Raw genomic sequence first — 24,998 nt, 5'->3', positions numbered from 1 at the left:
CTAGCATTTTAAAGCATTTCAAAGGGCTTTAATACTTTGAATCATCGGGCCATCGCATCTGGTCAAGTGGTCGCCTTACCAAATCTTTTGAGAAAACAAGCCCCTTCATTCACGAAACATCACAGATAATGTTTTTGAAATAAACACCTCTCATCTACAAATGGTCTGGTCCAATATACCTGACACTTCGTGAAAACACAACTTCAAATCTACGTCCTTAACATGCATCTTCACATGATCTTCCGCTTTTGCTTCACGAAAGGTCATGTAACGTGGCCAGACCGGAAAGGATGACCCGATGAGGATGGTCATCGATCACTGAACTGCGCATACATCGGCTCATCGTACCCTGACCGTCATGCAGCATCGAATGTCCAAGATGCAGCTGCATGTATGGCCAAGGATTTAATCAAACTGAGCTTTGCAATGTGGTGTTCAACAACAATCATCTAAAACATATTACTCAAGAATTTCTGCCCAATCTACCGACATATAAACATACTCTATATATGTTTAGGCTTGCTATTGTTATTAAGAAGATGCTACAGTCTGGCTTTCCCCATGTATTAGAAATTGGCTGTTCGTACCATATACATGTACATGTAGCTTCTAAATAAATATATGCCGTTAAAGTCTTCACGTCATCAAAGAGAAAAACAGGTTGAGTCCTTGTTAAATAAAATGAAGTACTAATTGGTGAGCTTCCTCGCTCTTTTTTTAAATTCCTACATGGGAGAATATTTGAAGTACATGTAGCAATGACCAATGAAAATTACAAGGATTCTTTTGATAGATCTTGCAAACAATATGTTACATTTTGAGTTAAGGCAGGGACTTGAACCATGAACCATTTGTTCCACAGACCTGAAACTTCACCACTAGACCATGGCACCTCTGAGAGATGATACCTAAAAGGATTCTTCTGATAGATCTTGCACAACAAAAAAGATGTAACATTTGGAGCTATTGAGTCAGGGACTTGAACCGTGAACCATTTGATCCACAGCCCTGAGACGTCACCACTAGACCATGGGACCTCTGAGAAATGAAACCTAAAAGGATTCTACTGATAGATCTTGCACCAACAAAAAGATGTTACATTTGGAGCTATTGAGTCAGGGACTTGAACCATGAATCATTTGATCCACAGACCTATTCAGACTTCACCACTAGACCATGGGACGTCTGAGAAATGAAACCTTAAAGGTTTCTTCTGATAGATCTTGCAACAACAGAAAGATGTTACATTTGGAGCTAAGGCAGGGATTTGATCCATGAACCATTTGATCCACAGCCCAGAGACTATACCATCGCACCTCTGAGAAATGAAACCTGAAAGGATTCTTCTGATAGATCTTGCAACAACAAAATATATGTTACATTTGGAGCTAAGGCAGGGACTTGATCCATGAACCATTTGATCCACAGCCCAGAGACTATACCATCGCACCTCTGAGAAATGAAACCTGAAAGGATTCTACTGATAGATCTTGCAACAACAAAAAAGATGTTACATTTGGAGCTAAGGCAGGGACTTGAACCGTGGACCAATTGATCTACAGCCTTCTCCACTAGACCATAAATTACTGGTGAGTGCAGCCAGTGTGATATGCCCCTTTAAAGCAATTTTCATCAATAAAAACACTGCCCATAACCACATAATTGAAGTCATCATCATATGAAGCTAGCTCTGCAAATTGCCCTTCTCGACTGCTGCTGGGGCGATTCGCACCCATCAACACGATCCGACCACTGCCGAATGTTGTCATACACTTCATGCACAAATTACCTACCACTAGGCACACAATATTGCTCCATGATGATGAAGATTTCAATGTCTGCTCAGTCAGTGTCTATATGCATTATGTGCATCTATGCATGCCAATATGATTCTGAATGATGTGCACCTTCAGATTGCTCTTTATGAATCGTCATAGTTATCTGGCATTCGTATTTAGGAACATATTGCTTACAGTATGTGTTATATTTTTCAACATTATATGCCTTCTTGTATATATATATATATATATATATATGCAGGTTGTTTTCCATTGCAGCTCATAGTGTTCCAATACCATTACGTCTAATTTTACAATATTTTATTTATAAAAGCAAATATACATGTACATGTATATTTATTAAAATAGTCCCAGCATATGACTTCATTCCAGTAGAGTAATGTTGCTACACCCTACTTTATTGTTGTCAAGCATATTTACGCACCATTTTATCTGATTTGTAACTGAATTACATTAATATTGAAATTCAGACAAAACAATAAATAAATCCCTAATACCAAATATACATACCGGTACATGTAGCATATTCCAGAACCTAATCTATCATATTTCACCCTACAAGTTTCTACCACATTCCTCTCAAATTTCCATCTTCTTTATTGATATCAAGCATATTTACGCACCATTTTATCTGATTTGTAACTAAAATACATCAATGTTGAAATTCAGACAAAACAATAAATAAATCCATAATTCCAGAACCTAATCTATCATGTTTCACCCTACATGTTTCAACCATATTCCTCTCAACTTTTCCAACATCCACCCCCCCCCCCTCCCCATCTCACCCCACCCTCCCTTAATCCTTTTTTTGCACTTGACCTCTTTCCCTATCACCCTGACCTCTCACCCTCCTCCTCCTTTCACCTCAATGGTACAACAATCAGCCCCTCCCCATAAAAACACAAATGTAATTCACATATATCATAATTTAATGTACACGTAACGTACATTGGATAACCTTTCCCTTCATTGCAGCTGGAAATCCTCCCCTTCACTGTCATGTTCAATTTTGAACACCACCTATCTCTGACGTAGTTTTCAAGCACAAACCCTTTACAGCTATAAATATAGTGTGTCAACAAGCTATGTGTAGGATTGAACGTTTGACTACAGCTATACAGGCCCAGTACTGTGACCATTCATGACAACATCAATAGTATTAGTGGGCTGATTTACGCTTGGGTCAAGTAATTAAGGTATTTGTGTTTATGTCCCAATTAGCTGCACAGACTACAGTCCATGCAATGAATTTGTGTCTCGTCAAGCGTAGCACGGTTTGCCAGCGGACTGAGTGAGTTAGCTCTTCCCCATTTAAAGAGATAGTTCAGCTTCACTCAAGCTATCAAAATTAATGAAATTAAATATATATGTAGGGTATCTGTGATGGTAACAAATAAACTATTTTTTCTTTTTTATTTATGAAGTTGCTAATCCCTCAAGGTATTACCAGTAATCTGCGGGAAGACAGACTAAAAAATAAATCCAAAGTATTTGAGTGAAGGGGCTGGCAATATCTCATAGTAATAGTTGATTCTGCATTGCCCACTTTTGACTTGAACTGCATGAAAGAAACATGATGTAGCACCTTCATTCTTGGATGCAGAAATACTACATCACATCATATTCATGTAGGCCTACGCATTGGTTTCCATGGTTTGTGCACAAGGTCACAAATTCATACATGCCTCCTTTTCTAAATTTATGATACTGTGCGTACATGACAAACAGAGAGTTCTCAGTGAATACGTCACAATCCAGTGACCATTTGCGATTCTAATAAATTTAGTGATCTCATCTTTCAAACACTCATAATTTTCTTAATATTGGTCCGATTGATTACAAACTTTCAACATTCTGTTCCTACATGTAAGTTTTCTGTTTCTCTTAGTTTTCGGCTATCAAACAAATTGAATAATTATGGTCCTCCCACTTATATGTTTGTATTGAAGATTGCATAATTCTGTTTTTATCTTGACACAGAAATAAATAAATGAAATGAAAATGAAATAAAATATGAAAGGGGTAGGAGACGGAATATTCTACACTACAGTCTCACTCATCATCATGTTCAATATCAAGATACTCAATACGTACAGTAGATGTTTAATAGCAGACGATAGGACTTGTCTGGAACGAAGGTTATCTTAAAACGCTCCGAGGGACCTTCGGAAGCTATCTCCTGAGAGCTTTAATTGGAAGCGATGACACTTCATTATACTATTATTAGCCACATGAAGACTAGTCAAAGAAGCGTAGATAGCTAGTCTCCCCCTCCTAGTCTTCCCATCCCAGTCTCTCATCATTAGGAGTCCATAATACTACAGTCAAACCTGCTTTAGTGACAACCTGTCCACAAAGACCACATTTGTGTTTCCCTTGAAAATGATTTCTCATTGAAACATGTACTAAAGGAACCTGTCTACAAAGGCCATGTTTTGTGTTTCCCTTAGGAGGTAGCTATAGACAGGTTTGACTGTACAGTGTACTATCAATATTTAAAGATAAACTTGAGTTCTGGTAAAAAAAAGAAAATGAATTCTCACAGAATCTAACGAAACTTACACTGAATGTTCAAGATTACAAATAAATGTCATGTGCCAAACAATTTTGGAAGAAAATGTATACTGGCTGAGTAATGAGCATAGAATGATAAGGAAATCAGGGTAGTACTAGCCCCGACACCATGTATGTTGTCCCATATACATCTATCTGTGTAAGTGATTGTTACTTTACCAAGACTCTGCAAAATTTATGATGATTTTAATGACTCTAGAACCTTGCATTACACACCATTACACTGTACTTACATGCTATATGATCAACTTTTCTGATCCATTCCACACCTTTTCTTTCACAATGCAATCGCATTACCAGAACTCAAGTTTATCTTTAAGTTGAGGAGACCGGGAGAATAGTGAACCTCATCTCAAAGTGTACAAAGGGCTCTCACTTATTTTATTTTTGTAATGTAAATGATTGTTTACATTGTACATTAGGTTCACATATTTAACTTTTCTTAATACACCTAGGTACGCAAATTCAAATTTTTGTAGTCACTTTAGTGAATTGCACACACAAAAATGATGATAATATTATGGATAATGATTACAAGGCGAAGGAAGGATTTCAGATAGTCTGCAGCACCTGTGCAACAGCTACATCAGTACATGTAACTTTGAGCTCCACCACATCACTTCCACTCTTCTTACCCTTCCTTAAAGACTAGCAAGTCACTTACTAATGACAATGACCTTCAGCTAAGCACATGCCTATCCACTTAAAAAATACTCACTTGCTGATTAATATTCTCATCAATAGCCGTTTAATCAGACATTAACATGGTCTTCAATTCATCTCCCCTACAGCTTCAGCCAATTTTAAGCTCAACACAAAGGCATTCAAGATATTGGTAAGGTTGATTTTTAATAGAAGTAGTACACACGATTTGCGGTTTTATGCCAAAGAAACAGATTCTGAAGTTTTGGGATTGCTTTAGATTCAATTTGCCTGAGTTGGACCCTAATTTCAGGCATCCATGAAGTTCCAATCTTAAACTATCTATCTTAAAATAAACAATAGATCTCAACATTTCTTTTTTTAAATACATTCACATTCAAGGAAAAGAGAAACCTCTTGGTTTTTAGAAATTCCTTGATAAATGGTTGAATTGCCAACTTATATTTGACAATGAAATTGTATCATTGTGTAAATTCGTCGCAGTTTTCACGAAGTGACGGTAGTGAAAAAAATTGCATTCACTTTGCGTTACGATTTTCCTCACTACTGTCACTTCGTGAAAACAAGGACGAATTGCTTGAAGAGCTTTTCCTAGATTGATTTACAGAAATAGAATTTTGCTCATTTTCTTGGGTCATGCAGGCTCATTGTAAAAATTGAGTAATTATTAATCGAAATGAAAATTGTATCAGAAATTCAGAACATCCTATTCCGCACGATAAACACATAGAGATTTATTCATTATATCTATAGAAATGAAAATTGGATCAAAATTTTTTCTTCTGCATGCGGTAGACTGAGTGATTGATAGAAATAAAAATCACATCGAAATAATAAATTACAAGTATGCAGGAGAGGAGAGGGTTCAAAATATTATGAATTGATCACTTTAATGCGACAATTCATGAAAATGTAATCGTCTCTACCTTCTAGGCTTCCACAGCTCATTCACGCAACTACCCGTATGTGGTTCAGTACATTCACATAAAAGTGCTCAACTTTTGATACAACATTACCGCAAGGATGATCTGATTTAAATAAGCATTCACCAAAAACTCATTGTGGCATTTCTAACATTCTTCGCCTACATTATTGACAATAGTTTCCCAATGTCATTCGTTGGTGGTTTCACAGCCAATTGAACATCAATAAGCGGCAGTGTAGATACAAAGAAAATAACGCTATTTTAGTTATTGAACGTTGATAAGCGGAGGTGTAGATACAAAGAAAGTAACGCTATTTTTGGACCATTTCGCCCCCATAAAAATTGACCACACTCACATGTATACAAGTGAAACGAGTTCCAAGAAAAAGCCTTGTTGGTGCAATCAAAGTGAACAATTATTTTGAATAATTAGAATTAAATGAAAACCTACATGAAATTTGTGCGATCGATGGTCTTTTAGGAAATATATAAGACATTATAGAATTTATTATCCAACATTTCATTTTCATTTTTCATTTTATCGTGAATCATTCATATTTTGATGTGGTGATAATTGATTTGAAAAGTTTCATTTGCAACTCAGTACCATGACTTTAAAGATAAACTTGAGTTCTGGTAAAAAAATAGAAAATTAATTCTCACAGAATCTAACGAAACTTACACTGAATGTTCAAGATTACATATAAATGTCATGTGCCAAACAATTTTGGAAGAAAATGTATACTGGCTGAGTAATGAGCATAGAAAGATAAGGAAATCAGGGTAGTACTAGCCCCGACACCGTGTGTGTTGTCCCATATACATCTTTGTGATTGTTACTTTACCAAGATTCTGCCAAATTTATGATGATTTTGATGACTCCAGAACCTTGCATTACACACCATTACTTACATGCTATATGATCAACTTTTCTGATCCATTCCACACCTTTTCTTTCACAATGCAATCGCATTACCAGAACTCAAGTTTATCTTTAATGAAAAAATGAAAGTCCCTACTCTTTTATAGTGTACTTTGCAGTTAGGAAAATAATATTAATTGGCATTCAAAGTACATGTTTTATTATCCTAGATATCTTGTCTGCTAATTGGGCAATAAACTTGTCAAATAATTAATTTGTTCTTCTCCCATTCTCACTACTGAGTGGCAGGGATCATGAATTCACATACCAATGCTCTCCATTGTCTCCTAGAATGATTAAATATGCTAAAATATTGGATGAAACCATGAAGATATGGTATAAATAACTTGTACAGTCAAACCTGTCTTCATATATAGCAACCACCCAAGGGGAACACAAAAAGTGGCCTTTGTAGACAGGCGGTCTTTGTAAACAGGTTCCTTTAGTACATGATTCAATGAGAAACCATTTTCAAGGGAAACAACAAATGTGGCCTTTGTAGGCAGGTGGTCTTTGTAGACAGGTGGTCACTAAAGCAGGTTTGACTGTATTTGCTAAATGTATTTGTATAAACTTGTGTACAGGGCTGCCACCTGTATCTACTGAATTGTCAAACCCTGATGACAATCAGTTGGAGAAATAAATGTAAGTGCCTTGAATGAAGACGAGTCAGATATCATCACACCCCTCATTCCCACCTGTCTATCTAAATTCCTGAGGGGCAAGGGAAGGAGTGAGGATAAACTGATGCACGTGCTTCCATTGCACTAAACCTGCTAGGTCCGCAACACCTCTACAGTCTTTCAGCATGTCCATTCACATTGCCTAGAAAAAAATAACTACAGTTCGGGCTACAATGTAGTTTGGATATTTGGTAACGATGGAAAATACATTCTCACAGAACGGGACATACCTAACTCTAAGTGTTCATGACAACAAATTGACCTATGTAATTCATGTACCAGTATGTGCAAAATGATTTTTGGTTGAGTAATAAGCAAATGAATGGAAAGCAAGCTAGTACTATTGCAGTCTTAACCTATTTGCCTGGGTCCATGCTCATCAAATTCTATTACAGCATGTACTACAGGGTGAGTACACACTATTAAAGCAAGGTACTGTTGTTATATGTTCATCACAGTACCCATTTCAAATTCTCTCTCTCTCTCTCTCTCTCTCTCTCCCTTGATCCCTCAATCTCGACCTGGGAAGCTCCCTAAAAATAAATGGCAACCTGCATTCTCAAATGAGCTACACTAAAGTTCCAATTACAATTTACAGCGATACCTGCTGTAGGCCCCTACATTAAGAATGTTCGAGGAAGACAAAAAAGGCAGTCTTTATAGGTAAGTGGCAAGTTGTTTCTATGAACAATTAGTTTTTTAGTTTAGTATTATGTTATGTGAAACACTGACCATTACAGCAGTTTTTACTGTATACCACTCTCCATTGATCATTACAGCTGCACTGTGTGTATACTGAAATACAGAGATGCAATCAAACTGAATTGGTAGTAGTCCCATTCATGTATATTCCAGAAAACTTACTTGTAAAAGTCAAAAAGTGGAAACAAAATTGTTTCTGAGGATTATCCACAAAACATGGTGGAGAAAAAATATTCCATCAGTTTCAACTTAGTTAAAAATGCGCGCCCCCCCCCCCCCTTAGTAAAACAAAGCGATTACACTAGCATACAACACGGCACACTGTATTGACACTCACGCAAAGAGGTCACTTCCACAGTTGCCTCACAGGTTATTAAGAGATATTAAAATGTAATTTATCAATGCCTCAGGCCACAAGAGATTTCTTAAATCAACTGCTGTTGATTGTTAGCAGGTTGTAATTTATAATATTAATTTCTCAAGTCCAAACCAAGCTGTAATGTTGTATATCTATGATGCATAGAAAATTGTGTACGGTTTCAAGTGCATTGCCAATACACCTCAATATTATTGGAGAATCATGTCCATTGTATTTCAATGAGAGGGTTCAATATTCAGTTATTCACCCTCTTGCATCTCACACAACACACAATTACCCAAAATAGCAATATATTTACAGAAACCATCAAGTTTTACCCATGATTGTGGTGGTTTATTGGATCTCCCATTCACCAACTTAATGAATGCCCATGCGCATACATTTACATAATCATGAATATGCATACATATTACCAATAGTTAAGATCCAGAACAATTGGTAGAAGTTATAAATAGGAATTTTTAATCCTGAGAGATTGCTTAATCTACATACATGTAGAATAGTCTGTAAAGATGAATTCCCACTCACACAAAATTTTCATTTGGCCCAAATTGCCTATTTGCTCATGCATAATCATGACATTGCGCTAGGAGAACACCTGCAGCATCCTACAGACATGACTCAATTAACTGGAGATGTGAGTTGGTCTAGCAATATGTTCATTTGGTCAGCTTTCTGTTCTTCGCCTACAAACTGGCTCAAATGGATCCTGGTTCGAAGCTGAGTCATGTTTTTTTGGATGGTGACGTTTAAAAATAGGGGGGGGGGGTAATTGTCTTGAGGGTAATTTTCAGGTATGGGGGGTAATTCTCCTAGGGAGTAACTTTTGTGGTGGGGGGTAACTGTCCGAGGGGGTAAGGTGATTGTCCTGGGGGGGGGGGTAATTTTCTGGGGTTATTTTGTCCTGATACAGTAATAATAAAAAGAAGTGTGAAGCACTCTTCGCTATTAAAGTTCGCTTTTATTTTGCTGCGTTGTTTATTTCTTTTTAGGCCTTTAACACAGTCGCATGTTAAACAAGGGTTAAATAGGACTTACCTTTGCAGGCAAAGTATTGGCATTCTTGTCCATGACTGTGTTTTCACCGTTCACATCTGATTTAGTTAACATGCTAGTGATGACAGGATCACTCCCTCTCCTCACTAACAACTTGGAATCTGCAAATAACAAAAAGAGAAAGAGAAAACATTTGTTATGAATAAATATTGAAATTGAATTATACCGGTACACCAATTTCATGAGGCAAATCAAAGAAGAAATCATATTTAGCCTAAAATAAAATATTTCATACAAAGGTTATTTTTTTAAAGAGTAACGTGTAAAACAACACAGAGGAAATTACAAAGAGTGGTTAGGTCATCAATGTAAAAAAAAAAACATCTAGTTGACACAAATAGACACAAGCATGATACAATTCAAATTACAAACTGCCATAAAAATGGTGATTACCAGAATTGAAAGGGTGATTATCAGATTTAAAAAAGTGAGGTTTCCAATTATGATTGAAGCTGCCTAATGCTGTATACTTTTTTTTCTTTTTCTGGGGAAATTTGAGATCAGTTTATGAATCACATAATCTGCCAAAATACCAAAAGGAACAAGCGTATAAATATTGTAGAACTCATATCCTGGTTTAGACTCCTGAATAATTTTTAACATATCAATAGCTCAAAGTGGGTTGTTCAATTGATTCTTTTGGTAATATGAAACTAGTGACTCCCAATGCTCGTTTTACAACCAACGCGTAGGCCTATATATAGGCCGTACATGAATGTATTTTGCATAGAAGTACGACCAAGAGCACAAAGAAAGAAAATATATGGATGTACTGTATCTATTGAGGTATATCAACATGTATATCCCCTTCTGATCATTTCTATTTTTTTCCCAATAAAAATTCCCACACAGTTATACCACAAAAGAGGAGCTACTCTAATTTACTTTAGTTCCAAAGTGCTTTTGTTACTTTTATTCTAAAAATGCATAGTTTATCATTATGTTTTATATATGTCCAGGGACAAGCCTGTGATAGGCTTAATTTGGCCTTTGTTTGTTCCTTCACATTTTGATATGTTTTATGTAATTTCTATCTGTTATAATTTTGTACTATACCTGTTATTGTTGTTGAATTTCTTCACACCTGTACTGCATAGGTATGACTATAGGTTGTTATGAATGTTCATATGGTCATTTTTATTGAATTGGGGAAAGAATAAAATTGAACTGAAATGAATCACTTTGGGCCAGAAACATATGAAATAAAGAAAAATTTCAACTTTTAAAGCTTATCTGCCGTAGTTCACAGGAGGGATTAGAGCGCCCTGCAAGGTCACTGGACAGGTGGTTATCTCATCGACTCAGCTCTCAGTTAACATAAGAAAAAGAGGACCATGGGGGACCAATGGTCACCGTTGTTGTTGTTTTTTGTTATAATGGCAATCAGTCAAGACCTGACTATGATCACCAACGCCTTTCTTTTTAATATTAATTTCTTTCTTTCTCTTCTTTTTAAATAAGAGTATCAAAAATTAGGCATTGTTTGTTATATAGAGGGCGCAAGTAGCTACAAGTAGTGCAGTGGGCCTTTAAGAACAGATCTGGGCTATAGTACATGTACCTGTAAAGTTTACCACTTGGCTCCCTTTAGAGTCAATGGCTACCACATGAAAGATGGAAGGGATGAAGTTCACAGGTTGCAAGCTTTACCTGGCTCCCAGCACCTGACCAACGTGGCTATAGTATTTCTTAATGTACGGGATAGCTGCACGCTTCTCCATGAAAGGTAATGTAAGCCCAGGTAATGCTTGTCAAATCTACCTGGCTTTATTGCATCGTACTTGGGCCCTATAATCAAGTCTGACGTGAGAAAACCTACAGGTATGCATGTCTCTGACTCTTGATAGATTCACATACATGTTTCCACTATTAAACTTGTAGCTAAGAACTACATCGTTTATAATGGGCCCAATATTTGGAACAGTACGCCTTTGTATATCATATCTAGACATGTATTTGAATTAAAGAGAATTCCCTAATATATAACGGCCTTGTAAATTACCTGACTTCTTCCCTCTTACCACCGCACCCATCACATTTTCAGGTATGAAATATATCTTGGATCCTTCATCAGTCAACCTGTAATTATGTCACTCTCGTTGGTATGACCGGGGTGTAAAACCTTTGGTGAATTAATGTAGACCACTCACAATATTCCTTCAACAGCTCCATGTACTTGATAGTTTTTAGTTTTACATTGTACAATCTGTTCAGAGCCAGAGGCATCTATACACAGAGTTTGGCCAACCCAGTTCGAGTTGGACACAGTATGGCGACTACTGCTTTGTTGGGCAAGCACAAGACACAAGAATATACGCCATGTTGTGATCAAGTGAAACCAAGTTGGCCAAACTCTGTATACAGATGGCTCTGTTCAGAGCCAGAAGGTCACTCCCTTTTTGTTGTTAAAGTATTAAATGCTTTCTGTCTCCATGGAGACGATACAACAGCCTTATAAACTTACTTGACTCCTCCCCCGTTACCACGACATCCATCTCATTGTCCTCCTCCAATGTGCCATTCATGTGAGGGCTGTGGTGGCTGTGGTGCATGTGGTGGGTCTTGTTGTTGCTGTTGTTGACGTGGTTCATATCAGAGAAGTTGATGGGGCTGGCGGTGCCTACAGAGCTGGCGCAGGTACTGGTACCATCGCCCAGTAGATGGTTGCTGACGACATGGGCTCTGTTAGGATCCTGCTCCTCAAAATGAGCTGTAAGCTGCAAAGAAAGAAAAAAAAAAGAACTTATATTATACACTAGGCTTACTGTTGCACCATGTGAGAGAGGGATTTGGGAGGCCTGAAAAGGACTGTTGATAATCTCATCAACAAATTCAGGATTAATATACATATAATAATTTGTTTAGTCTAGGGGAGGGGGGCCTGGTTAACGAAGGATCAGACAGTGACAGGTCTAATCTCCAAGAAAAACGCGACTCTAAATATTTCTTCAAAATACAGTAAATCCTGCTTTAGTGACCAACTGTCTACAAAGACCACAATTTTTTGTTTTCCTTGAAAATTGTTTCTCATTGAAACATGTACTATAGGAAACGGTACCTAAAGACCACCTATCTACAAAGACCACTTTTCTTGTCTCCCTTGGGTGGTCTTTATAGACAGGTTTCACTGTACTGTACATGGACAGTTGAACCATTACTGCTTAATGCTCATTGTTTTGGAGTTAATTTGCAATGTCAACACTGACCATTAGTTTGTATTACAAATATGTTTTTAAATATATGGGGCATTGTGGCATACCCTTACACAGCAATACAGAAGACACTCAAATGTCAAACTAATTTCAGACTGTACGAACAGTGTTTGTAAACTGTCTGCTATATATAAGCTTGAGGATATGTTGTCTCTCTGCTTTGTAATGAAAATGACCACAAAAAACAACCAACAAATTGAACAAAAGAAAACAAATTTGGACCAATCTACCGGTATGCAATAAGAGCATCACTTACAGAAATATGTAAGCAAACAAACTGCCTTGAATAAAAATGAATACAAAAATACAAATCAAATTATCTGGAAATGTGTAAAGGTGGTGTACAAATAAGTCTTGAGAAGTGATATCTTAATCTATATCGAGGCCTGTGTGTAACCTCTACCTCCTATTTGCCAAATAAATTGAAATAATGTCAACATGTTCCTATTTCTAGGCTAGCGGGCTGCAGGAGAATGACGCGATGACACAGTAAATTACTGCCGAGTTGAAAGACGCTCTGAGCTATTTCTGGAATCGCTCTCTATTCATTGCCTCTCCAAATAATAACCTTATCAAGTAGGTTGATCAGGGCTGTTCATACTTGCATACAATTTACAATGCAGATACAAATGAACCTGTTCACACTTGCATACATGTACAATGCAGATAAAAATGAACCTGTTCACACTTGCATACATGTACAATGCAGATAAAAATGAACCCGTTCACACTTGCATACATGTAGTACAATGCAGATAAAAATGAACCTGTTCACACTTGCATACATGTACAATGCAGATAAAAATGAACCTGTTCACACTTGCATACATGTACAATGCAGATAAAAATGAACCTGTTCACATATGAAAAATATGCTTCTTACCATCCACAGTTCAAAACTAAATTGACTGTTTATCTAGGATGTACATTGTATCTACACAAGATGATAATTTGTTTCGTATCTCCATCCTTCTCATATATTCTGTAGCCTTCTCGTTGAGATTGTAGTTGAAGACAATACGTGCCTTGATAGATCTACGCAGCATATAAATGCTTTCATTATAATTTAGTAAACATTCTTCCTAAGTGCTCACTAAATATTGCATACATTTGCAGCACACCACTTTGTATTTATTTCTATAAAACAAGCATTATTTCGCACCTTGACAACTACCAGTATTTGTTTTCTAATATCTAATCTCCTGATTTAGGTGAAAGAATAGTTCAAATGCCTAATCTTCTGTTAGATCATTTGCTTCTCATTTATTACAGTTGATAGGTGTATCTTTAAAAAAATCTCCTTACGTGGAGCGTATCTTTAAAAAGAATCTCCTGACGTGGAGCAAATTATCAAAACAATGCCTTCACTCATCAAGCCTCTACGCTGGATGTCTTTAGGGAACTGGTATCAAATGGTATTAAGAATTCCAATGGAATTTTATTTGCAAACTTATCATAAAAAAAGGTTGTGATGATGGAAAGTTTGGCTGAGAATTTGTGCCAAACTGCGCAGGAGGTACAGGGGCTGGTGGTTGATTCTCAATTTTAAAGATCAGCTTCTTTCACAATAATAATAATAACAATAGTGGGTGCTTGTATGGCGCTCATATCTGTCAGACTTGACACTCCTGGCGCTCCTGATTATTACCCTGGCTTTAGCTCGGCTGCCATTACGGTGCTCTAGCGTTTCAAGGAATTAATTCCTGCCAAGTACCCATTAACATCACCTGGGTTGAGTGTGGCAAAAGTAGATCAATGTCTTGCTAAACAACTTTAGTGTCGAGTAAAATTATGTTTATCACGATAATATTTCTAAAGAGTGATCTAAATGGACATCCTTTTATTACTCAAGTAACAGTGTGATTCTAACATCAACCTTTACTTTGGGGTGCCTGTTAAAGGCAGGTAATTGTGAATATTTTACATGCAAAAGCTTTCTTCTATGGTTTAAGTTTATTTGAGACAAAAACAATATTCAAAATCATATACATCACGTTCCCTGAACTTCGCAAACAGGTGATGTTATCAGCGATGTGGTGAGACCTGTCTCAGTTGTTGATGTCTCAGTGTTGGTCTTGACCCCATGACCTCATGTTTAATCAATGTATAATCAAAAGGGTTTGTTTGTTTTTTCCCCAGTATTGGTTGTGGGGAAAAACTTCTTCAAAAATCTCTGACACAGAAATAAAACTGTGTTAGCCTACAAGACCTATTCATGTTTAATCGATGTAATCAAAAGGGGTCTCCCCCCCCCCCCCCTCCCCCTAGGCTCCAGTATTGGTTGTGGGGACAAACTTCTCTATAGGCCTGTTTTCACTATCTTGAGATTGCCAACTATCTAGCTAATTTGCGTCTTCATCAGACCGAAGTAGCAATTAGCTGGATATTTGGTCGGGATTTTCAAGTTTGCAAAATATCCCACTTTTTGGCAAAATATCCAGCTATTTGTCCGGTGCGTCTTTACCAGACCGAAGACTCGCACTATGTGCTAACACTGAGCAAAATATCTCTAGCTAATTTCTGAAGGTCGAGTTTCAAGTTTCGAGGTCGAATCTCGAGCTGATAAAGACTCAATTTGTAACTTCAGGATTATTTCCCAAATCAGAAATAGCGGGCTATTTGGCAATCTCGAGAAGATGAAGACGCGCCTATTGACAAGGAAAGAAAGCTGTATAGGCCTACAATCCCATATTGGGTTTAAAAGGGGAGCGTAAAACCAGCCTGTGCGCCCTTTTTTAACTCAAATCTGGTATTGTAGGCCAATACAGGCTGGTTTTGTGAGCTAACCTCCTTCTTAAATAAGGAAGAGGTTATTATTACCATTTTTTTAAAGATAACATCATGTTTGCACTTTTTGGGTGTGTTCATATCTTGGTAGGAACTGGGAAGATTGAAAGACGGCCTGATTCATTCAAATCTCAAGTATTTACCTAGGAGCATATCTATATCTTAAATGATCCTCAGAGAATCATGATGGTATGCAGTGTACAGTTCTTCCACCAACTCTTCCAAAAGCATTGGATGTGGCAGACTTTTTTTAACAAGACATCTCAACTCAGGTGATGTAAATGGGTACCTGGCAGGAATTAATTCTTTGAAATGCTAGAGCGCCACAATGGCAGCACAGCTAAAGCCAAGGTAATTACCAATCATGTGAAAGAATATGTTTTGACTAATACATGATGATAACAAATTTGCCGGGAAACCGCCTACTAATTCATATATTTGGTAAATTTGTTTCTCTCATGGTCTGTGAGAGATATAGGGTAGTCCCATATACATCTTTCTGTGTATAGTGCTTGTAACTTTACAAAGAATGGGCCAAACTTCTTATCATTTTGATGATTCCAGAACCTTGCAGATGCTAGATGCTAGATGATCAACCTTTTCTGATCGATTTCACGTTTCTTTCACAATGCGATCGCATGACCATAACTGGTCTTTACCTTAAACTCCTGTGCATTTTGTTTTTGATTAGAACTGGAATAGCAAGCAAGACAGGATGTTACCGCTATAGAGGGTAATCGGACTTCAATACCAGTATAGATTATAAGAAAGCCCTTTGGATAAGAAATTCATTAAATAATGCAAAATAGAGCTAATACCTCCTTCCGTAATACATTCTTAATATCCTTTTCCCTCTTCATACTCCAAATAACAATTCTTACATGGAAAGCACATAATAGGATCGAGATGAACTACAGTTACAAGTTGCATATTTATAAGCGTTTCCAAGCCTTCCCGACCCACATAGAGCGCACTGCGGTAATTTGCTCTGTGGTCATTTGAATTATTCCAATTATTCAAGCACTAAGTCAATTGCCTTCCAGCGCAGGTGGATCGCCGCCGAGTTACCCTCCGGTATATCGGTAGGCCTGTCTTCATCAGCTCGAGATTGCCAAATATCCCGCTATTTCAACTATTCCAATCGCAATTATCCAGTTAATTTGCGTCTTCATCAGCCCGAAGTTGCCATTAACTGGATATTTGGTCGAGATAATCATCAAAAGATATCTTGGTCTAGTTTGCAAAATATCCCGCTATTTCCCAAATAGCTGGATAATTTGCGCCCGTCTTCTACAGACCAAAGTACGGAGTCAAATATCCTGATCCCGTCATGCACACCGTTTTCCGGTTTTCTATGTTTGTAAATAAACTAGCTTGTAGCACGTGCTCTAACCTGCGCGGCATGCATATGCACGGACAGTACCGGTACTTGTTTATGTTTTACAGCGCAGGTAATATCTTAAATGCACGCTGGTCGTACAGTCGGTCTCTGAAGTGCGCATGCGTCAATCTCAAGATTATTTTTCGAGCTAGTTTGTGATGAGCGTATCGGTCTGGTGAAGACGCGATTTCGAGCATCCTGGTAATAGCGGGCTATTTGGTAATCTCGAGCTGATGATGACAGGCCTAATATGTGTGTGCGTGTGCCCTTTCAAGAAGAGTGTTGGGTATGAAGGGATGACTTGCAGTATAGGAGGATGTAATATTCATAGCATTCATGCACACAGCCTCTATATATATCTTCCCCCTTGTATATCATGATTGATTCATAGGTTCAGCATTAATCTGCAACCTGTATCTAGTGTAAGCTTGTAAGTAATTCAACCAACTTTAACGCTTGAATGGAAGATCTACATGTACCTCAAGATTTTCATAAAATATTTGTGTTATCTCTTGAGACTGGTCTAGGCCCATGCAGGTACCTCACCCACTGAGAACATCAACCTTGCCAAGCAAGGTAGACAGGTATTTTAAAAGGGCATACACTGTAAACACTCCTCATAATATATAAACAGTATTCTGTAAACACTAAACAATACTGAAAGTACAGTTACCATCCCTTCTTAACAATAACATTATTTTCCAAGATTTTGTCTGTTTTTTTTTAGGGTGGGTACATTTTACAGAAAGGTCTTCATTTTTAGGCTTACATGGGGGGGGGGGGGTAGTAATAAAAATGATTCTTTGATCATATCATGAACTTCCAAGAAGTAGAAGAACAGGCAGAAGCTTGCAACTATTCCAATCCCCATAAGGATATATTATAAACAACACCAGGAAAGCCACTATCTGCAGCTTGTTCCCATGAAGATCTGATATATACATTTTCCCACCTCCCTGTCTAATGAAACAACAACAACAACAATGCATCCTAATTTCCCCAATGACAAATGATCATCATTTCAATGAAAATCCTTGACAATTCTCCCTCTTGCAGGGGGAAATGCTAAAATAATAGAATTTCACCTGAAGTAATAGTCAAGTTAAGAATTGTAAGTATCATTCAGACCACAGCAGGGCTCATTCACACTGTAGAAATTTTTAAAAATCTGAATAAACGGCACATATTTGAACTACCATTTATACTACTGAAAAAGAAAAAAAACATCAACATTCGTTTGATTGTTTGTTTGTCTGTTAGTTTATGTATTTTAGATGTGCTCACATTCACCACTTGTCGTTGCTCTGCACTGTAAAGCGCATAAGCGAGGAGAGTCACGCGAGACACTGGAATAATTCCCTAGTGTTTTGAGAGCGAGCATTTACACTACAAATACATTGCAGAGTTTTGGCCAACATTTACAACAACAACACTCCAGAGGTGGTTTTTTGTTGTGTTTAAGGGTGGTTGCCTGGCAACTTCTGACAGAACTCTAGAACGAGAGAAAAACTAAAGTTTTTGCTTGCAGTGTGAATGCCCCTAGTGTTGATGTTGGCCGTGGAGACAGGACTACCCTCCAAGGCATAGGCCATGCTTGTTTGGGGAAAGCATCCATGCACACTGCACTGTTTACAATTTAATGTGTTTACAAATGACTGGGCTGTACCTCAAGTTGTGCTATGTTAATGGGCATCTGTTTTGTTATTTCTGTTAGGCCACCTTATCTTTTTTTTGTACAAAAAACACCCACGTGGTAATAGTGTAGTATATTATCTAGAGAATTTATTTTCTCTTGAGAACTGCATGACATGTAACCTTAAAAATTAAATTGCTGACATGGGTTGCTACTTTCAAGGTATCCTCAATTTTTTGTTTCAACGATTTTCAGAGAATGATGCAATTTCACAAACTCACTTTCATGACAAACCCTTCAAAAGCTACAGTATACTTTATTTTTCAAATGAAAACACATCTAATGACAATGAACAGATTAACTGAGATACCGGTATATATTTTCTTTAGATATTTTTTTAAAATTTATCCTAAACCTTTGGAGCATGAAATCTTCGCAAATTAGAGATTCAGATTTGTGACAATTCAGGCGGTCCAAAAATCTTATCACAACCTATACAACAACAAATTTCTGCTATTTGCACAAGTATAGAATTCCATGTTTCAAACGTTGCTGTTTTTTTAGTAATCAGAAGCAAACATGCACTTTAATGTCCACGTTGTGGTGAAATTCTGCGGTATGGAGGCTCTCGTTAGTTTTGATGAGCACAGAAGGTGCGGACATTTTCTGTGGTCTTCAAGAAGATGTAGAAACTAGAGCGGGGATGTGACCAATGATAAACAAAACTTGGAACATGGAAAGTAGGACACCTACCCAAGTATTCAATAGCTATGTTTACATGGGACCATCACCGTTTTGAACTTCAAGTTTGAAAAACCTTGAAGTAATAACAACGATCCCCCCATCAACTGCACAAAGTTATGTCTCTTATTGCCTAACATGGCTTGTACATGTAGGTCCTGAGTAAACTTTAAGTTTCGTAACTACATGTTCGAGTGTGTCTGCATTGTCCCTAACTACAAGATAACATCAAAATCTAAAACCATGACCTAAACTTAAAGTTAACCGACTGTTGTGTGAACCAAACTAATAGCCAATGAAAAGGAGTTTAAAAAGTTGACACGGCCGCTAGCTATGAGGGTGTGTAGTCTTGGCAGGAGTCAAGAAGGTGTAATGAAGTGAAACAACTTGTCAGAATCTTGAAGTATTTGTTTACAAACGAGACAAGGCTGCCATCCCTGGACAGGGGTGGAGAAGAGGGTCTCCTATGGGTCACAGGCAGGCCTCTCCTGCTATTTCTCGAGGTGATGACAGAACTGCAACAACGTGTATCCAAATATTTTGGACACAGTCTATGCTTTGAATTATTATTACCAAAGTGAGAGGCAAACAGGACAATATGAAGTGTAAACTGACTGGTATTCGTGGCCTTGTAAAATGTAGGTTGGTTGATGTGCAATAGAAAGGGCATCCTCTTTGACAAGAAAGACACAGAAAAAGATGAAGCAAAGCAAGTTTGAAGGCACAAACCAATTGTAAGGCATAGTAAAGGGTCTGAGCTACGAGACTTTACATGTATACTTTACACAGACCACAGTCTATATACCCTATGTACTTCTGATTTGACACAGATAGAGAATGACAAAGTTAGGCTTGGCTCAAGACTTTATAGAATACTAATTAAGTGTCAAATTAGAGTGTGTGCCTGCAACAGGCAGGGTAAAGCAACTCTCTAACCATTCATCTTCAGGTGAACAAGGTTTAGGAGGATGGGAAAACAGGAATGTGACACCTACGGTAAATATAAATTAAGGAAGAATGGCAGGTAAATCGCCAGGTGAAGTTCATCACTGGCTGTCTCCTGTCCAGGATAAACAGAGGATTACCTCAACAGATTACCCAGAAAGAGAGTTCTCTGGTATTTGTACAAGATGCATACATAAGCAGTTTATCTACTTCCTTCTCCGCCCCCCCCCCCCCCCCCCATACTGACTGAAACAGAAAATGAACATTTAGTATTATCCAGGCTGGTATTATCATGGACTTACTACACAGTAGGTACATCGTATTATACAGACCAGGGAAGAAGGGAAAAGGACATCTTTTTTTTATTAACCTACAGTATTGTCAACAAACCTCCTTTGTGAATTTGGGCCACAGTGTTATTATTCAGATATCTTTGTGAATCTAAGAAAGAAATTAATTGAAGTTACAGTATTCATTTTCATTAAACAAAGAAAACAGTCTTTATGTTCTATTCCAATTTCTAATTTTAACTTTTTTTTCTCCAACTGTCGCCTCAGGCAATATGAGGCTCCAGTTTGGGTTAGTTTACAAGAAGTTCTTGATTGACATACCCAAACACATTACGCAAGACTAGTTTGTTGCAGAACTCCTGCTCCATCTAGAAAAACTTCAGTAAACAATCCTCAGCAATGTCAAATAACTCAAATTATCCATGATTACAGGCAGCTCGACCCAGTGCCAATTGACAGATCAGCTAAAGCACTAATTGGTCACAGTTTGATGCTGATTGGTTGGAGGTCATGTTGGGTTAAAGGTCAAAGGAATTAAACATAAGGTCACACCTCGAAGGATCATATATCTATACACTGCAGGCAAGATACTGACTAAATCTTGAAAATTGTCAAGTGCTGTGATTTTGAAGTGTTTCAACGCAGATGATAACGTGGGTGTTAAATTCCACCCATAAACCTAACCCACAAATATTTCTGACACACCTTTTTTTTTTTTCCTCTCTATTTTCTTCATATTTACCAAAATTGGAATAGACAATTTAGAAATTGATTTAAATGGCTTTATTTCACCTTCTTACTGTGGGCTTTTTGGAGCACTCATAATCATATCAAGTCGACCCTGTTTTGTTCTGCCCCACATATTTTAGGTTCGTTATCATAATATGGAATTTATGATGGCTGTAGACCCCTGTATCAGCTTTTTCTTTCACTGGGTAGGTTCTCATTCTGAAAAAAGGTTGAATTTGAAAAGAGTTATTGCAGATATTTTGCCAATTACCCCGCTTTACTGGCGTAGACGGCACAGTAACCTATAAAAAGGAGCGCAGCCGAAGACAGAATGATATCCTATGTTGATTGCTCTAATTCATCAAGATCTAAATCATCCATTAATACTACATACTTGGCAGTGATCTTTGACTAGAAAATGAGGAGAGAAAAATCACAATCGGCAATTTACGGCCCGAATATGAAAGGTCATTGCATTCTTTGGGGATTGATTTCAAGGCCGAATCTTGGGCTACAAATTGAAAGTTGAAACATGTTTGGGGGTTACGCATGAAGGCTTAGCCCACAAAGAAAGAACATGTCAAAACAGTGGTAACAATGTCAACTTAAAGGTGATGTAGCATTGTTCCGAGTTAAATGGGTACATTAATGGGATAGGAACACTTTGCATTTTTGTTCATTTAATTTTTAATGTGAAGATGAAATGTCATGTGGCGTAAAAATTATGATTTACCCCAAAACACTACCTAAAATTCACCAAATTTTAAATGTCCTCATTCAAACTGGATGTATTTGGAAAAGTTTAATCTTTCTTCTTTTATTTTCAAAAGAAGTGACTTTTAAAATAAAAGCAACAGATACATTTTTAATGCACAAAATTTCATCCCAAGGGATGCTAATTAAGGCATCTCAAAATGACCTTACAGAATATTAACCTAGCTTTACCCAAGCTGCCCAAAATTCCTTCAAGGATCCACTGAATTTTTTTCTACCACTTAACATTTTACTGTACATGTAGCTGGGTTGAGAGTGATCTAGAAAAATATCTTGCGAAAGGACAGGACTTTTAACCCAAACAAAAAATTGAAAGGTAATGTAATGTTAGCTCATATTTAAACACAACCTTAAAGATTAACTTGAGTTCTGGTGAAAAAAGGAAAATGAATTCTCACAGAATCAAATGAAACTCACACTGAATGTTCAAGATTACAAATAAATGTCATTTGCCAAACAATTTTGGTAGAAAATGTATACTGGCTGAGTAATGAGCATAAAAAGATAAGGAAATCAAGGTATAAAGTAGGCCCGACACCATTTGTGTAGTCCCATGTATCTTTCTATGTACAATGCTTGTTACTTTACCAAGACTGGGCCAAATTTATTATGATTTTGATGACTCCAGAACCTTGTAGTGCACACCAATACTTCCATGCTACACGATCAACTTTTTCTGATCCACTCCACACCTTTTCTTTCACAATGCAATCGCATGACCAGAACTCAACTTTATCTTTAAAAACATTTCTGTTTGATTTGGTATTTAATTAATTGTTCTGTCATTTTTGTATGTTCTATCTTCCCTCTGTTCCTTTGTTTATAATGCAGGTGTTTTTACGTGATTTCTTTTTCTTTTTGTTTCACAGGAGCGCCTTGAGCATTTAATTTCAAGTGGATTCAGCGTCTTAGAAATCTCATACATATTATTATTATTATTATTATTATTTTTGTTCATGTATCAATAAAAAAAAATTCTGCAAATTGTGAAAATTCATCAGCATAATTCAGGTATTCGTCAGCAAGAGACTCACAGAATTTGTGAAAGTTTAACGCATGGGAAGTTTCTCGAGTGTAGCCGCTCGGGACTCGATCATTAATCCATGGTCCAGTGATGTGTCCACTAGACCACAACACCTCAGATAGATGATAGATGATTAAAATTAATTATTTTTCCATTTAGCATTTTAGATTGTTACCTTCTCACGGTCGTCAGCTACATCGGAGACGACATCATCAACGTCCAGTATACCGCCTTCGCTCTGACTCGCTAAGCTGTGAACGTGCACCCAGTAGTCGGGACTCTGAAAAAGAAAAGGAGAATGATTTTTTTAATGATTATATCTAATTTGGATAGAGTATTATGAATTTTCCAATCATTATGCTACATGTAGCTCCTCGTGGATCTTAATCACATTTCAATCATTTTTAATACAATGTACTGGAGGTACATGTATAGTGGTGTACATGTAGCTATAGGGGCAACTGGCATATAAACATAAATTGGAGGGGGGAAAAGAGACTAAGATTTTTTTTTAATGGAAGAGGTCCCTCCAAGACTCTCCTCTCACTCACTTACCATACACTTTTCTCCAAAACAAATTATCCTCCTACATGCAGTACTGGTGCCCCTATCCCTAATATTAGTGCCCCCCCCCCATTACTGGGCCCATACTCTGCTAAAGAGGGCCTTTATATCTCTTTACAATTTTGCTCCAATCGCTGGAATAAATCAAATAAATTCGAGAAAACAAATTTACAACAGACATCAGCATTAAAATACAAGGAAATCTTTTCATGAATAGAATGGCATCAGTACACAAAGCTTATTAAAAGCTTTTTTATACTGGTACAACAATACGAAATACTGGCCCCGTAGTACAGTGTGTAGGTTATCAATGGTCATTCATTCAAGGACCAAGAAAATGCACTGATCTTTGACTTGGAAGATTATCAAGCTAAATCCTATAATAATATCAACTATGGGGAAGTCTTTTAACCCTTTTCCAGTCTTTTATGTCTCTCTCTGTAATAAAATGGTCCATCTGTGTTGTTGCACAAACTGGTTGCGACAACTGTATGCATGATGTGTGAGCTACATGTATAAAAATGTATGTGTGCAAAGTCGATGGAAAAAATGCTTAGTTTACTACAAGTTGTAACATACTACAGCCTGTACAGGTGTATGAGAAAGAAAAAAAATGAGCGATTTTCAAAATTAATTTTAGTGCACATTACAGTGCATGACAGATCCACTTACAAGCATAACACTTACAAAAATGTAAATATAACTTCCAGTTCTACAGCTCAGTACACAAGATGGACAACTCATAGGCCTCCACACAAAGATCAAACCTCCTGAGAGCCTATTACAATTACAGCAAGACGTTCTATGCAGATAAACTCAAATGAGATGCATTATGAGGTCTAAGTCAACATCAAATTGACCTGTTAAGTTTACAGAAACTCTACAAAAAACACAGACCTTGTGGTTTTTGTTCGGTACAGGTTTTACGGTGAGTCACTCATTTTGGACACAAAGAAAAGAAGGGGGCAGCATGGATACGAATAGATGAAGGACAAGCCAGGCCACTTAGTTATGAATTAAAATGAAATTTGAGAAATCATCTCCAATCAAATATTCCAATTCAGGAGAGACGAGGGGAAGGTATATGATTTTGATTGCAGACAATTGCAAGACATTGTAGGCCTGTCCTCATCAGCTCGAGTTTGCCAAACAACCTGCTGTTTTTAAACTCGGGATATTATCCTGAAGCTCGAAATTGCGTTTTCACCAGAC

General features: G+C 37.3%; 1 protein-coding gene across 3 annotated transcripts in view; it reads right to left on the bottom strand.

The window, feature by feature from the left end:
* Positions 1–24,998, bottom strand: part of LOC580534 (partitioning defective 3 homolog) — a 73,887-nt gene that overhangs the window by 22,709 nt on the left and 26,180 nt on the right. For all 3 annotated transcript variants that reach the window (XM_030974449.1, XM_030974461.1, XM_030974455.1), the window contains exons 3-5: positions 23,398–23,502; positions 12,171–12,423; positions 9,689–9,807 (exon numbers count right to left, since the gene is read on the bottom strand). In XM_030974449.1, the coding sequence (XP_030830309.1) occupies positions 9,689–9,807; positions 12,171–12,423; positions 23,398–23,502 (477 nt within the window). The remainder of the gene's footprint in view (positions 1–9,688; positions 9,808–12,170; positions 12,424–23,397; positions 23,503–24,998) is intronic.

Source organism: Strongylocentrotus purpuratus, unplaced genomic scaffold, assembly GCF_000002235.5.
Source record: "Strongylocentrotus purpuratus isolate Spur 01 unplaced genomic scaffold, Spur_5.0 spur5_contig_866, whole genome shotgun sequence".
Taxonomy (NCBI): Eukaryota; Metazoa; Echinodermata; class Echinoidea; order Camarodonta; family Strongylocentrotidae; genus Strongylocentrotus; species Strongylocentrotus purpuratus.
This window is presented reverse-complemented; position numbering and strand designations above follow the sequence as displayed.